Source organism: Kryptolebias marmoratus, linkage group LG14 (assembly GCF_001649575.2).
Source record: "Kryptolebias marmoratus isolate JLee-2015 linkage group LG14, ASM164957v2, whole genome shotgun sequence".
In the NCBI taxonomy this organism is placed as follows: Eukaryota; Metazoa; Chordata; class Actinopteri; order Cyprinodontiformes; family Rivulidae; genus Kryptolebias; species Kryptolebias marmoratus.
The window spans coordinates 10,018,921-10,036,114 of NC_051443.1; the positions used below are offsets into that span (position 1 = coordinate 10,018,921).

The 17,194-nt window shown below is 38.2% G+C and overlaps 1 protein-coding gene across 1 annotated transcript in view; it reads right to left on the reverse strand.

Moving 5' to 3' along the window:
- The window catches only part of gfra2b (GDNF family receptor alpha 2b), a 123,981-nt gene that overhangs the window by 78,478 nt on the left and 28,309 nt on the right, over window positions 1–17,194 (reverse strand). The window contains exon 2 of the mRNA XM_017427406.2: window positions 4,663–4,740. Coding sequence (XP_017282895.2) covers window positions 4,663–4,740 — 78 coding nt within the window. The remainder of the gene's footprint in view (window positions 1–4,662; window positions 4,741–17,194) is intronic.

Genomic DNA, 17,194 nt, shown 5'->3' on the forward strand with positions numbered 1-17,194 from the left:
ACCCTACGTTCAAATAATCAGCTATTAATGACTTTTTCTGTAGTAGCTCCGATTTTATGGAATAATATACCTTTCCAGATCAGATCTGCCGACAGCCTGGATCATTTTAAATTGCTTTTAAAAACTCACTTTTATTCCTTGGCATTTAATTGAAGTAGTATTTTTACCTTGTTTTATTTAAAATTCTGTTATTGTTGTTCTTGTAAAGCACTTTGGTGCAGTTTTAAACCTGTTTTTAAAGCGCTATATAAATAAACCTGACTTGACTTGACTAAATAGCCCCATATTAAAAGTTTGAAGCACTGCTGTGGAGCCGTTTTGCAAAAGACAAATTTGAACCTCTTAAAAATACAAACATTTTCCCCAAATGCCAAAATTCATTCAAGGTATGTTAAGGCATTCAGAAATTGATTTATTTGGCATAAGAATAACACAGAAGAATGATTGAATTTCACTAGCCCTTCACGCCACCTTCAGTGCTCCATACTAATAAAAAAAAGAGCTTTGGTGAAAAAAAAAATGCAAACACAAACTGTATTTGCTGAAAGCTCCACAGGACAACATTAAGTATTCAATAATGACATTTAAATTTTATGACTAATTTTGGGGCAGCTTGTATGATTAATGATTACAACTCTATTTCGCCTAGCACACATCTCCTTGCCTTTTTCAAGAGTGTACACAGTTAACCACTCAAACTCTGTCACGTAAAGACACGCTCAAACACACAACTCCATATTCACAAACACTTTGTCACACCTAGCCTTTCCCTCTAATCAATTTGCAACACTCTTGTCTGAAACATACTTCAATGTTCCAGTGCTCTTTCTTCTGCCACTGCTATTTAACGCCCTTCTGAATTATCCTCTTATCTCGCCCTCCCTTCCGTCTCCCGCCCCATCCCTCTTTCTTTCTGTCTCTTTATCTGCTTTGGGCATTCACAGACAGTCTCGCTGAGGATCCCTCACATCATGCTTTCAGATTCCGGCCGACAGGTGATTTGACTGCAAACAGCTTTGACAAACAGCAGCACTGCTCCTGCAGCAGCCCCACGCATGCACGAGCAAGCATGTGGATGTCACGTTTTCTGAAGCTGTTATGGGCCTGAAATTGGAAATAAGTGAAATGTTACACAACACCTGCACTGCTACAGCCCTCCTTCTGCCTGTTTTTGTGTGTAAGATGGGGACACAAAGTGCTTTTGAAGCTGGATTGGTTGCCAGCTCTCCTGCTTTGACTGCGTTTGTACTTGTGTTAATCTGAAAGAGCAGAGGCCAATTTACAGAGCTACGACTCTATTTCACAGCTGTTTGAACACACACACACATTGAAAAAGTGTAAATGACGATGTATTGCTCGGGGCTCCTGACATTTAAACACTCCTCAGAAATGCGCATGAGGCCTGACATGGCACAAGTTCTGCAATAGTTTTAATGTCATTTCGCCAATAACTAAATGAGCAAATTACACAATTTAACATTTGATCATATTTAGATGTGTGTCTGTTTGCCTTTGCATCACAGATTTATTTTGGACTTATTAGTGATGGGGTCTGTTGACATTGAACAAACCAACAAACCAAATCTTTTAAAAGTAGCCTGTGATACTTGAGTGAACTCTAATAAATGAGATTATTATACATCAGGAACCATGTGGTGAGAAAAATGGAGTCATCAGCAAGCTTATAAACAATAATAAAAAAATAGTAATTCATATTACCCTGAAAACATCCTGAGCTTAGTATCAGCACACTTCTCAGATTTTCAAACATTAGAAATATCTGACTTGTTAAACAACACCTGCACCACTGCTTGCTTTGACTTTTTCTTTTTTCAAAACATTTTTTCAAGAAAGCAAACTGTCAAATGAGATTAAGTTGAAGATGAGGCAGGAAATGTGAAGGTAATATTAATAATATTCGAGAGGGAAGACAAATTCAAGTGAAATGGGAAAGCAAACGCATTTTTATGTTTAATGAAGATAAGCCAGTATGTCTGTCTCTACTTTGGCACTTTGACACCAAACAGAGGTAATGCTAACTTTGCAAATCAATAAAAACAAAACAAAACAAAAAACAAAAAAAGCTGAGAATTTTAAAGCAGGTTGCATTTTCAGTGGGATGTGTTTCCAAAGATTACACCAAAAAAATAAAAAAAAAACTGCAATTTCTCCCACCACAATAAAGCTAAAGCTTCCAAATGTTTTTCAGAGAGCACATTTTTAACGAAGTATGCTGCAGGTGTTTGAACAGGTGTGTCCAAACCAGAAGCAGGTTTTTAACAATGTCAGCATGTCAACTAGGGAGAAACCTGGTGACACAGCTGGCTGATGAAGTAACCAGTTGTGTTGTGTTTTCATTAGCAGTTGTCAAAAGCCCTGATGCTAGAGATACAGCCCGTCCTGCCATTTTCTTTAAAAAGGGTGAAGGCAGATTTGTCTGTCACTGAGGAGCTGCTGGATGTGACTGACATGCACGGGACAAAAATGTAAAGAGACATCTTCTGTGAGGTGGAGAAATAAAATTTAAAATACCATGAGAGAAGTTGGTGGTGCTTTCTACAAATGGCCCACTTCCAATGTGTGGAAGCACAGTTGGTTCAGTTGAGCAGATAAAGAAATTACAAAAAACGTACAGCTCCACATCCTGGATAATTTATCTTAGAAGAAACTTTGTGTGGAAATATTCTGAAACAGGGAAACACCATCACAAAACCTGAATTTTTGCCAGACACAGGGGCTAAACCACCATTAGTTCCAGAGCCTTTCAGAGGTGAGCATTGACTGAAGAGATTTGTTGGATCATACAGAGATACATGACCAAGTAGGAACCCCATCATCTAACAATTTTCATTTGTCATCATCTGAGAATGGGTACTAAGCTTTGAGATGATGAACACAAGAACAGATGACCCGAGACTGACTGTAAGATAAAGACCACAACCCATAAAGCATCATCCCTCACAGAGGAGGAGACCAGAAGATAAGATCCAGGAAAAAAAAAAAAAAAAAAACAGAAGTCTGCAATGTGTCAGAAATGTGCAAAAAAGAAAAATCATCCAACAAATCACCTCAACTTGTTTGCACCTGAGGCTTTGCAGACTACTGACAAACAATTCCCCACTGCCCTGGCTACTCACCGGAAGAGGTACATTAAAAAAAGCTGACGTCAGGAGGATGTTCTCCACTGCATCATCCAAAGTGCACTCTCAGTGAAAAATAGGTAAAGGCTAACCAACCATACATTGTGGCAGTTGACAAATTACAGAGGAAGGCATTATTGATGGTGTAGCAATTCTAAAAGACAATAACATCAAGAAAAGGAAATATGAGAAAGTTCAAGAAGTATCAAGTGCTAAAGGAAAACAGTGACGTTTTAGAAAGTCAAGGCCTCTGTGTTGTACATGGTCAGTAGGCTACTCGGGGCTGTGACCCCTAAACTTGGAGGGTGGCTTTCAGTAACAACCTTAGAGATCCGTGTTCAGATGAGCACGGTCCTAGGAACAGCTATGATACTGTGTAGAACACTTGTGCTTCCAGACTTCTGGTAGAGGACGAAGCTTGAGTAACAACTGCCAATGTCTTTTATTTTATTTATTTATTTTTGGACTCTGATATGCACCTGTCTATGAATGTCCAATAGCCTGTGTCTCATCAGAATGTCATGGTTCCCGTAACATCTGCGGTGAACCTTGTTAATCTGGGCAATGTCTGAGCAGCATTGGTACGTCTCTCTCTAATTACACACTAAGGTTGCCTTGGCAGATGATTTGAACCCTGAATCCCCTGATTGTTATGTACCCAATATTACTTACCACTGACTCAACTTCCCAGAACATGTCCGGCACCAGACATTGCGGTGGTCAACAAACCACAGAAGGAGACAGTGGTGATACAGTACTAAAATTATGAATTCTTTTATATGCTTTTTGTTATGCTTCACTGGTTTAGACAAAATTACAGCTTTAGTCATTACCAAATAAACTGAGCTTTTGCATTCCTGATCAATGTTTTAACTAAAAAATAAAAAAATATATCAGAAAAGGTGTCACAATGACACCTTCATATGTTGTATTTCTAACCATTGGTAAACTAGTGGCAACCAGATGTAAATTTTTAGTTGGACACTGTTCATATACACTACATAATCTGGCTTTTATTCAGATATACAGTAACTGATGGTATGTTAAGCTCTGAAAAACTTATGGGCATATGAAATTATTACTTTTACTTTTATTTGAATGATTGTTTGAATACTTTATTTCAAAAATGTCCTCCACTAATACCAGTATACATTTTATGCTACCAAAAATCATTTAAAAAATGGAACAATACTGATATCTCAGCCTTTCAAACAATGATATTATGTTGTCACACACAAGTAGTTTGAAGGACTGAATGAAAGGACTTCTTCAGCTATTCAGTTTCTCTCTCACTCTCTCTCTCTCTCACACACACATTCTCTCACTCACCCACAAACACACACTCTCAGATTTGTAATTACAAAGACGAGCATTCATTCAGACACTCCCTGATGGAACAAGCGGGCTGAGCTGTTTGGTTAATCTGAATCAGCGGAAGGAGCGTCCCTTCAGCTAAAGCAACCTTCATATGTGTGTGTGTCACTTCATTCAGTCTGCTCAAAAACAAACACAGTGGTATTACCTGAGATGATGGAGGCATGTCTGAATTCCTCAGAGAAATGGATTGGCTCGTACGGAGACGTCTCATAGAACTCTTCACCTACAGGACAAAAAAAAAAAAAACAGAAGAGAAAAAAAACTGAAAAATGTTGAGCAAGTAAACAAACTACAACTTAAATACCTGACCAGCTAAATCTAACTAGAGACATCTTTGAAATCACTGCCTCATTTTTAAAAATAATAGGCTCAAAAATATGTTTTGTACTTTTTCATTATCATAACATTCACATATGGGAAAAGGGATGAAACAAAATGATGTAGTGAAGATTACTTTTGCAAATTAGCCACAAGAGATCTTGTTTTCATAGTAAAATCATGTAACACTGTCCCTGGTAGACAGCTACTGCCATAAACACTTTGTAGATTTTTACAACATTATCTCACTTTTTGTACATTTTCCTTGCATTTCTCTTGTATAGTGAGATACATGGCTGTAAGAAAACAACATCATGGTTATAAATTCTGCAGCATGAATGTAGCAACTTTCAAACATCACATACATGCCATAACAACAAAAGTTACATAGCAGTGAGCCAACAATAATGCTGTACAATCTCATTCTGCTTTATGCAAATGCTGTGTCTGCATTATCACAGTACTGTGGCACTTTTATGAGTAATAGGCTTTGTCATTGTTTGTTTTTCATCTCCTTCTCATTAAAGCTGTGTATTAGAGAGGTATTACTTTGTGTTCTTGGTGTATCTACCACATAAATACAACATTCACAATGTTGTGAAGTTGCTGCTGAGTACAAACTGCATTGTTTTACTACAGGGGTTCCCAATCCTGGTTCTTAAGGGGAAACTATCTTGCATGTTTTAGTTGTTTCCCTGCTCTTTAGCATGCCTTTAAGTTTTGCAGAAGCCTGTTAATCACTCATTCATTCAAATCATGTGTCAAAGCAGAGAAACATCAAAAATGCACTGAATAGAGGCTCAAGATTGGACACCACAGTACAGTACATGTGGCATTAGAAGAGTCCCAACAAAATCTACAGTACCTGGCATTTTTTGGTACCAGTTGCATACTGTGTTCAGTCCCAAGACCAATATTTTCTACCTAGGATTCATTCCACAAACTTGGACCTGGAAGATATTGATGCTTAAGCTGCTGTTGCAGGTTTGGTTTGGTTTGGACTTTATTTATTTGATGAGGAGAAAAGAACAGAAGACAAATAGTCAAACTAAAACACCACACCCATGAAAACAATGAGATACTAATGCCACAGCAACAAAGAATACCCCATACTTAAACTGGAGCATGCATGTGCAATATACATAACAGGAGCACATAATGAATGTTACACATACATCATAAATGTCACCAAACTTAACACATAACAACTTACTCTTAGTACCTAGTCAGATGGCCCTGACTTACTAAAACAATAATGCCTTGATACAAAGCAACCACTGATTTGTAAACCTTGATGTACAAAACCTTTGACTCTAGGTTAAAGACCAGGCTGTATAATATCCATAAGATTAGGGACAAAGGGTTTCTTTTCCCTCAGTGAGCCATTTATCTCATCAAAAGCCAGTGACACAAAAAACCCTGATCATTCCCACAGGCCCAAGCTGTTAAAAGATAATGCCTTCATCTCAGGCAGTTTTCATATAAGAGATGTGCACCTCCTTCGCCACTCATCGCTTAAAACTGGATTGAGCTAGAATGCTGCTTTTAAAAATACTGCAAGACCATAGAGAAAACCACAAAAGATTCAAAAACATTCACCCAGCCATCAAAACCTGCCACACATACAGCATATTCCATGTGTACAAGAAGTGACATTTAGATACAGACATTAAGTCTGACACTTACACACAGCACAGTCATTTCTTTTTCTTGTCTAAAGATTATCCAGAGAAATTAGTTGGTAATGAAATGACGGTCATATTTCTAAAATGGATTATATTTTGTAATGCATTCATTAGAACGTAAGGTCAAACAGAGTAATTATCCCATAAACTGTCTTCATCCGTTTTTTCTATTTTGCCCCAATATTTCTCACAGTCTACACTTCCCATCCTCTCCTTCCTCATCACTAATAGGCTTTTTTTTAATTTACCTTTTTTCATACCCTAGATTCATTCTGAATCTAATAAGCAAAACACTGGGAATCTTATTGATTCTTTAATCTCTCTACTCTATATGTATTGATAAACAAACAGCTTTCTACTATGAGAAAAGTTAATGTATGCTTTGCCTGTCTCTATGTCAGTGAGGGCTTTGCTTGTCTGTCGTGGTGAAGAAAGAGCTGAGCCAAAAAAGCAAAGCTCTCAATTTATCAGTCCATAAACATTCCAGCCTATAAGGTATGGATCACAAAAACAACGGGAGTCCTGATACAAGCAGCTGCAATGAAAATCCTTCCTATGGTGAATGGGATTGACTAGAGAAATAGAGTGAGGAGGCTCAGAGTATAACTGCTGCTCCTAGATGGAGAGTGTTGCTGGAGAGGGGGATGATGAGCAAAAGAAAATAGATGGATGGATGGATGGATGGATGGATGGATGGATGGATGGATGGATGGATGGATGGATGATGGATGGATGGATGGATGGATGGATGGATGATGGATGGATGGATGGATGCTAGTGATCTAGAAGTTTGGTTTGTATCGATGACAAGTAGATAAAAAATATATTCATCAATCAGTCATAATATTCTGATCACTGACAGGTGAAATAACTTATCTCAAGACGGTCACATCTTACAGTAGCTGATTTATATTAGGCAGCACATAAACATTTGGTCCCTAAGTTGGAAGCAAGACAAATGGGGGAGCAATGCAACGTGGCAGCTTTGACAAGCACCATAGTCGAATAGCATCTCCAAAACTCCAGATCGTGTAGGTTGTCCCTCAAGTGGTCAGGCTCAACCAAAGTAGGTCAAACAAGCATAAACCACTGAACCACTGACCAGGTCACAGGCGGTCAACACTCAGTGAGGTCTGACTTATCTTCTCTGACCCTGTGGCCAAGCTGAACTTGTTGTAACTTGAGCTTGGCCTACATCGGCTAGTCAAGCAGTGCAGACCCTTTATTCCATCACAAAACAACTTGGCATGGATGAATTTGGAAGCGATGTGAGAACAGCATTTTATTTATGGTTGATTTATGTATGACTTTTCACTTTGAACTGCACAGTGAGGACAATGAAAACATTTCATTTTAATCACATTCTGTCACAATCTAGATTTTAAAAAGGGCTGCACAGTATTATTTCTGAATCAGCACTTTGATGTGCATATTAGCAACAGTTCCATCGCAGGAGGCGAGACATACAGCGGGGAAAAATTAACACATCAAGCTACAACTTCTTATGCATGATACACAAAAAAAACAGCACAGTTAATTTTTTTCTAATTAACCAGAAAGGTCTGAAAAAAAATAACTTTTGTGGATTTATGATTTTGTTGATGAAATGCAGCCTTTGTTTGCCTTACATATAAGCAGACAACTGGAGAATAAAAATGCCAAAAAGCGACATTTCTGAAACTGAATGTCCCGTAACTGAAGAGATGGGTTTATTCGCACATCTGATATGAGAGACAGAGGAGCCTCTGGGTAGATTTTACACATTTCTGGCTACTCACGCAGGATTCCTGGCCCGTTCTGTTAAGCACACTTGTAACCCCCAACCTGTGGTGAAAAGGACAGGCCGGTTGGGACCCTCGTACCTGTGAGCAGCAGTCTGCTCCTGTAGTAGCATCATTGCAGACTGTTGTCGATCTGCTCAGATAGAAGGTTCAAAATCATGTTTTCTCTGTGAAGCCCAGTTTTAAAGGCTCTCCACACATTTCAACATTGCTCTTTTTAAAAATTGTACACCGTATATGACAGCAAAAATAACTAATGCTAAATCATTTTCCCCAACACTACAGTGTCATATTTTCAAAAATGAATGAAATGTTCTGAATAAGTCACAAAGTTTAGCAGTCAGCCAGTGGTTTGAGCTCCCATAAATCATTTGTGACAATTGCGTAATGCAAAGAATGTTTAAAAAAAAAAAGAAGAAGAAATCCATAGCTAAAAAAAGAACATGGTCATTGTAGTCCTGTGGCTTCAGGCAGAAGATTTATGTTTTTCCCCACCACTTCGGCAAAATGCAAGTATTGAAATTAATGCTGAATATTAAAATACTGAATTTATAAAAAATATACATCAATGTCTTTAAAAGCCGATGGAAAGTTTGTGCTTTTTGTGTGACATTCCATTTACAATAAACACACAAAATATATGTAACTGAAAAATAAACCATTATAATCTTTTGATATTATGATTTTAAGCTTAGATTGAGCCTTCCTATATGTTGGAATACACACTGCAGACCTGTTTAAGTCTGATCTTTGTTATTATGCATTCCCTGATAAGGGGGTTAGGGGGATTGTATTTTTGAGTGCCTGGCAAGCAACACATTGATTAAGCCTAGTCAGATTGAAAATAATTGAATTCTAGTTACCAGACAAGCAATTTGTGCATCCTTATCTTTAACCCTTGTAATACATTTAAAAGAAGAAGGAAAAGATGCGGTCATCCCTAATGTTGCTGGAGTGTTCGAGAAACTTCCCGGTGCGTTTTAAGCCTAACAGGACTCTCAGGCAGAAGCTGATTCATAAAGCACAAGCTGAGCAGTGTTGTGTTAGTAGTTCAGTGCAGCAGGGAATGGTCAGACCGCTATATAGAAGAAACTAAACAACTTCTCGACAAACACATGGACCAACACAGGCGATGTGGCTCTTCAGGGCAAGACTCAGCTGTGCACCTCCACCTCAAGGATGAGGGGCACTCGTTTAAAGACAACAATGTTCATATTTTGGACAGAGAAAACAGATGGTTTGAGAAGGGGGTGAAGAGGTCAGGAAAACAAAGACCCTAATGATCTACATGTGAATCCAGCTTGCATAAACCCATCATCTCATGCTGTTTAAAGCTTGGAACTCCACACTCTCCAGTTCTGAATTGAAAAAAGCTCCCCGGATGGAAAGCAAAACTTCTCCAACTACAGAATAAAAGTCCAATTCCTTTGTTTGTAAACTGTGATGTGCCATGTCCAGGATGACTGAGCATCTACACCAACAGAAGAATGTCATCACAGTATAATGTATGATTCATAATAACTGTTTTATTCACATTAGGGTTAGGGTTTATATATATACTATACACCAAAATAAATCGGTTTAGCTACAATTGTAAATAGTGTAGCGAGTCATCATCATATAGTGTAATTGTGCAGTGAGGTATCATCATCACACTGATATGTGGATTTTAAGAAAAAGTTTTTTAAGCCTGAAAAATTATATAAAATGAGCCCTTGTTTGGCTAGCCTGGACAAAGACTTACTCTGTGCTCTATGACTGATGAAACAGCTAATAAGGTAGTAACTAATGACAACTATTTGACAAAATGCCCCTTAAAAAATGACCAGACTAACCCTTTCAATACTATAATTCTATCTGGTGTATAACTGAATAGGCATTTAAAGGAGTTAAAAACATTCTTCTAAAAGATCAAATTGACAAGGCTGCCTAAACTGCAAAACCAACTTGTTTTTTTTCCCAAGGGCATCAAACAGTGTTCTTCTTTCAAAGCCTCTGATATGTGAGATAACAAAAGATTTCCTTTCCTTTGCTGGGTTTGTTTCTTCAATCTCTTGACACAACAGTTCAGATGCCAACAACAGACATCGTTCTGTAGTTGTGATCACAAAAAGGTCTTCATCATCTGGGGACCCACAAACATTACAACAGTATTTGAGAGCAACCTTGACCAGCTGTTTTTTTATGTTTTATTCATAAGTTGTACCTTACTTTATTTTTTTAAAGCATGAGTCAGTTTTACTTAATTTGAAGTGGAAAATAAACCATCAGATTAAAAGCATCAAATCAAACTAAAGCCAATGCTTGATCCTGGAAGTATAAACTAGACTATTTACGGCTATGTTTATACACTCAACACACAGTACGAGAAAGTTAAAATGTTTTGGCTGAAACGTCCTTCCAAAGAAACGTCTCCGACTCAGTAATCCAGGACAGGCTAACATCCTTTTGTGCAGACAGATAATTCTAGAGCTTTACTACTAAGCCCGAGCATCCATGCACATCTCTAAGCTTGACAATAAAAGGATGATGAAAGTTGTGAGGGGATGTCAGAAACTCAACTCCTACAACCTCTATGTCAACCTCTGTACACCATGAGGGCAGGCTGGTGAGAAAACATCACAGGAGGAAGACCTGGCATTCCTTGAAAAAATGCATATTTATCCAAGTTTTAGCTAAATATCTGTAAAATGTTTTTACCCTTGCTTTGGTCAGTTAGCTGTAGGTGGCCATCTTGAATCGGGTTGAAAATAATCAGTTGTAGATGTACATCCAATAATTACTTTCTGAGACTTTCATTAAAATCTGTCCAGTGGTTCATAAGATATTTTGCTAACAAACGTGCACACCTATACAGATAAAAACACAATCGCCCACCTTTCAGCAACAAATCCGAACAAATGTTTAACACATTTCTCTGACAACAAGGCTTCTGAATTACAATAACCCTCATCTGGATGAGACAAAAGTTGTTTATTTGCAGTAGATTTTTGTATATTTGAAATGACAAATTGCCTGATATTTCTGTGTGAGGTAACAGCTCTTTGATTTGGACTTTAGGTTCTGTGTGGTACGGCGTTTTTAAAAGAACAAAATGCTACAGTACCTAAGAAAAAATAAAACATATTTTATACAGTGGCAGAATTGTTTCATATCAAGATGGGTCTTGGGATTTGTAGAAAAGAAAATCACCACTGTGGGGAGTGTTGTCAAACCACCTGGGTGCTGAAAGAACCAAGATACTGCAGAGGAAATCAGAGGACTGAACGTTTGTCTTTCTCAGCTGTGCACATTCAAAAATGTGTTTTGTTTTGTCTTTTTTTTTTCCCTCCCCTCTCGCAGTAGTCCATCAGATATTCTTCTCAGATTGTTGGCTGCTTTCTGTGTCGCTGCAGTGACAAGGCAAACAGAACATAAAAATGACTAAATGTCACTTCTGGACAATGGTGCAGCAGAAGACAAGAGTGGGCAGCTTATCTTCAGCTCCACTTTTACAGAAGTCACACTGACTGCAAACAAGCATAGAGACCTACTCAGCCAGTAAATCAGAATGAAACACACACACATATAAACACCTGAGTGGCTGCAGAGGTCTGTGAGCAGGGGGATTTTTTTTTTTTTTTCCAGGTTGTGGTTCGGTCAAGATAAAAGCAAACATACATATTTTAACCAGATTGTCTGCTCTGACTACTGACCTCTCTCTCTGAGGACTGGGCTCATAAAACATAGCTAACACGGATACAGAAAACACTGCAAATGCCATGACGTGCAGGCTGCAACAAAATGTTACACGGTGCGAAAGTCATCTCAGTCAGGGACGCAGCTACTGGCTGTTCTGAAAATCGTGAGAAGTCGCCAACTGACAACATCACTTCATTTGGAGAATTATCCAGACAGGAATGATGTGGCATGAGAGAGAAAAAAATGAATCAAAAGCACCAAAAACATGTTCAGAGGTGCGCATGAACTTTCTTCTTTAAAGTTACAATTTCAACCCTTATCCATCATCAAGGCAGACAAATATTAGGACCCTTTATATGAGTAATTTAATACTTTAGGACAAAGTTTCTTGCTTTACTGCACATCGTACAGTGGAGTCTCCTCATAAAATATGTTTTGTTGTTGGTGAAGTTTCAATGGACTTAAATGGCATTCATATGCTCAATATACTATGGGTACTATAGAACACTTTTAAACAAATGGTAATCTTGTTATTATGTTCATATTGTATTTATGGTCAATAAACAAATGCTGTCATCACACCATCAGTGTCTGTTCTAATTATGTCTGTGTTCACTAAAATACACAAGTCTTTTAGATGCTTTTTGATTATGTTAAAGAGTTACATTTATTGCATTTTTAAAGTACAACCAGAGGAAGATTGAAAACTTATTAGTTTTTCTATTTAGAGCATATCACGTTGTTCTGTCCTGATCTGTACAGCTTCATAGGAAGAGATTAAATCTGCTGGCTAAGTTTTCATTTTAAACCTAGTTTGATCAGTTTATATGGTCAGTTGAAAAGTGAAAAACCAAAGAATATGTTTATAAACTTGGACCATTTATAGTAGTTTAACATAAAGGAAAAAACAAAACGAGACACTTTAAATTTATGCAAGTGGCCAATCAAGTCGTAGACTTTTGTCAGCCAAGTTTCAGTAAGTTTGATTTGGTAGCTTTAAAACAAATCCTGCTAACAAAGAAATTGCAACAATCACCTGTCCTGCACTAATAATTAGTGTTTCTCCACGAATAAAATGCATCCAGTTTCTCATTAGAACTTGAATGATGTCTAACAGGTTGATTGGCACCAGGTTTTAGAAAACTGTTTGACTATACTGTAGATGTTACTCTTGTGATAAAGTCAACAATCCTTTAAAATCAGGTAAGATCCATTTTATGTGTCAATACATGACACTACGAGTGGGTTGCAGTGATACAGAAGCCTAAAAAAGTGTAAAGCTTATGTAAATAGAGACTGCCAGTATCTGTACAACCTGATCTTGCCGTATGTGACCTTACAAACAAAGAGGATGAATATGTACATGGTGTATAAGAGACCTGTAATGGCGTGACCTTCAGTACACAGTGTGACAGTATCTCCTGTTACACCCTGTCTGCACTGAAGGCTTGTGTTTTGATCCATCTGCTGCCTGATAAAATTTTATTGAGTTTAAAAAGGGCCTACATTCTGCGGCAGGATTTGTAGCCTGCTGATGAAATTCTGGATTTAACTCTGGGTTATCTTCCAACAATGGTGCACTGCGATGATAACGCACGCTGCAAGCTGATAAGCAATGCTGACTAATTACATTTAGAAAAACAAATGAAGAGTCTCACTTTGTTTATGTGTTAACACCATTTTCTAATTATGTTTAACCCATTTAAAAAAAGGTCATAGTCAGAATACATACTTGTTCAATAAATGGTTAGCATTCCTCGAAGAAATTAATACCGCCCACCACTTTTTAAGCCAGTTTTAAACTAAGATCATCTTCTGATAGGGCTGTAGCCATTTGTCTACTAAATGACTTGAAGCATGATCTCATGTGAGATGTGTTAACTCTTGGACTATATGTTGAGGATGACTCTCAGCTACTATCACACTAAATTTTAGCTCAATAGCTGTAAAATTGTCTGTGTTATAGCCATTTTTGTATTTCCAAAGGTCATTTGGCTGTGATAGGCATCTTGAATTTTGGGAGACTCTGGAAGTTAATCAGCTGTAGATGTACACCGAATGATTTCTTTCTAAAAGTTTCATTAAGATCCATCAAGTGGTTCATGACATATTTTGATGACACCACAAACAAACATGCACAAAACCAAGCCTTCAACGGCAGCCGATAATTAGATTAAGGTGACATAAAGTAATGCAGTTTGAGTGTGACAAAACAAACTGTGCACTGTTACATGTAAATAAGAATATTCATGGAACTTGTCCAAACAGCAGAGTTGGAATACTTTTACCTTAAGAGAAAGGTGAAACCTCTAATTAGGATAATGAGCATTCATCTAATTCTCAAAGCCATCACAAATGGAAATGTGTACCTAAAGTTGTGCTGCCAACTAAACAGTGTCTCTCACTTTGCCCACAGTGAGTACGATTTTATGCTTAGAATTTGGAGCAAAATTATCCATATTTACGTAAAGAACTGCAAGGAAGACAGTGCTCAATTCTCAAAAACCAGCACTGTTTGCAACACACATTTAACATGAATTTATTAACATCTCTTGAGAGCAGGTTGCATCTCAGAAGACAACATAGAACAAGAGAAGCAATCAGCTGCACTGTTGCCTCTTCACAAACAATTCATACTCTTATTATCCTCCAGTGAACAGTGAAAGACACCATTGAATCTACAAATACATTGTCAAAAAAGTGTAAAATCCATTGTTGCTGTTTCGCATTAAGAAAAGGAAACCTTGTGATGATAGTACATTCCAACAGATAGTGCTTCACATCCAGAGGTTAACAAATATAACTCGAAATAATTTACTCCCATAAGTAATACTTATTGTCAACACACAATGCAACTGAGGGGCAGTCTGCAGTTGTACTGAGGGCGAGAGGTTGTTGCAACCCTCCCCATGGGCCAGAGGTCCCAGCATGCCCTTGGTCTAGGATAAAAACAAAGAAACACTTTTTTTTTGCAGTGATGGTTACTAAAGCACAAAATGTGACTTACTGATTTATAAATGCTCTCCTGAACATAATTCTTCTCTGATACAGTGATATGTTGTTGAATTTAAAGGAGAAACTCTGTACTTCATTCGTTAAAACCTGAAGCTCACAGAGAAAACATGTTCTGTCTCTTTTGTGCCTCTGTTGTGGCAGAAGGTCATAATTAGAATTTGAAACTAGAACTGTGACCTGACCAAAAAAATAAAAAGAGGGTTAATTGCTCACACCTGCTGAACTTGATGCAGATGTGACGTGGGTGTTTGAGCTGGCATATTATTAGCATCTTTTGCTTTATCAAAACAACACTGAGATGGAGCAGATAGTGAGTGCAAATGATGCAAAAACAATGGAGCAAAATAGGTGTGGCACATGTCTCAGCAAATCAGGGCCTGAGTATTCTGGTGCATAAACAGAAAATGTCGCCTCTCTTCGACCAAAGCACTAATTTGAGTTTCTAAAGTGTCTTGAGCAGGACACTGAACCCCACATAGCCCCCAATCTGTGAACCAGAGTGTGTGAATATGGCTTGTAGTATAAAAGAGCTTTGAGTGGTCAATAAGGCTAGAAAAGTGCTACATAAATGCAGTCCATTTAACATTTACTTTGCTGGAACTGGAACACAGTGCAGCCATGTGCAAACCACTCTCCAAATCCTACAAGCGATGCGGCAGCTTAGCATCACCTCAGCCACAACCGAGGCACTTTCCTTTGTACCATTTTAAAGGAAATGGACGGAGTACTACAGTGACCAGAATGTCCTTTCATCCTTCAGGTAAAGAATCAGCAAAAAGTCACTTATTCACTCTGCACTCAGATGACATTTCCACTGAAGTGTGTGAGCACGCTCGGAGCGGCGCCAGCATCTCCAAAATGACTCCTGCTGCTCATTCAGTGTTTTGTCGCTAATGTTCGCGCCACGCTGTTGCATGCCAGCTAACTCGGGGGCTTATTTACTACAGCTTTGTATCAACACTGGCCTAAATTCTCTCTGCAGTCATTTACCACCCGTAAACATTTGTCTGGCATTTTGCTGCCACGCAACCTCCCACTGCTCTTCTGGCACAGCGCTCGCCTCTAGTTACAGAGCTGAGATTATCATATCCTGCAGACTTCCCAACTAATTCACACAGCGAAATAATGTTTTCTGAGAGACAAACTAAGAGGCTCCACAGACCACTTGAGAACCAAATTATCAGATCATGTTCTGATCTATCCTTATGTGCTGAAGCTTTGACAACAGATGGGGGGGACAGAAATGTTGATTTTAGAAAAGGATGGATTTCTGAAGTCTGTCTAAATAAATGCTGAGGTGCAGACTTGTGCCTATTTCCAGCAGTCAGGGTAATGTCCATAGATTGGCGCTGAGTGTAGATGAAAGAAATACTAAGGAAAAGGCAGAGGTATTAGACAAAGTGCTGCTCTGAGTCTACATTTACAGGCAGGAGCTGCTTTCGGTGGAGGTGCTAAAAATGACTTTCAGACACAGGACAAGCAACATAGTTGTTTACGGATTTCGACTGAAAAAAAATGTTGTGCAGACTCATTAATTTTGCAAGTCGCATTTTTTGAGGATTCTACTGGAACATTATTGTCCTGTTTTTGTTTAGGCTCATCCTGTTACTGATATTGTTTTGTGTTCTCCGTACAACTAAGGAAATGGGACCATTTTTAGGCAGGTTTGCTTAAAGTTCTCAATCAAAACCAAGACCAAGCGATGGTTTTACTGTCTGTGCCACTGCTACTCCAAGTGCTTCGAGAATAAGTGGTGTCTCTAGGGCACGTCTCAAAAGGGCAAAAGAAAAGAAAAAAAAAAAAAAAAAAAAGCTTAGAGTGCCAGGATTTTTGTTTCCCTTTTTGTGAAGAACATTGATTTTGCAGGAGGATTCAGACACTTCATAACTTGAACCAAAAATTACCAAAGAGTGAATGACAACATTTACAAAACAGCCAAACAAAATTAGAAACTAAGGTTTAACTGAAATCTGAAACATCAGCTTGTCTCTGTCATGGACTGGGGTGAAGGAGGCGAACCCTGAGCGCAGACTCATGTTGATAAAAAAAAACTAATTTATTTAGAAATAAAAGGCAAACCCAAAACAAAGGCTGACGTGGCAGCAAAACCTAGACTAAATACAAAAAAACATTAACTAACTAAACTAAACTAAACCTGAACAGACCTGAGACTAAAGACGAACCACTGGGAGACAAG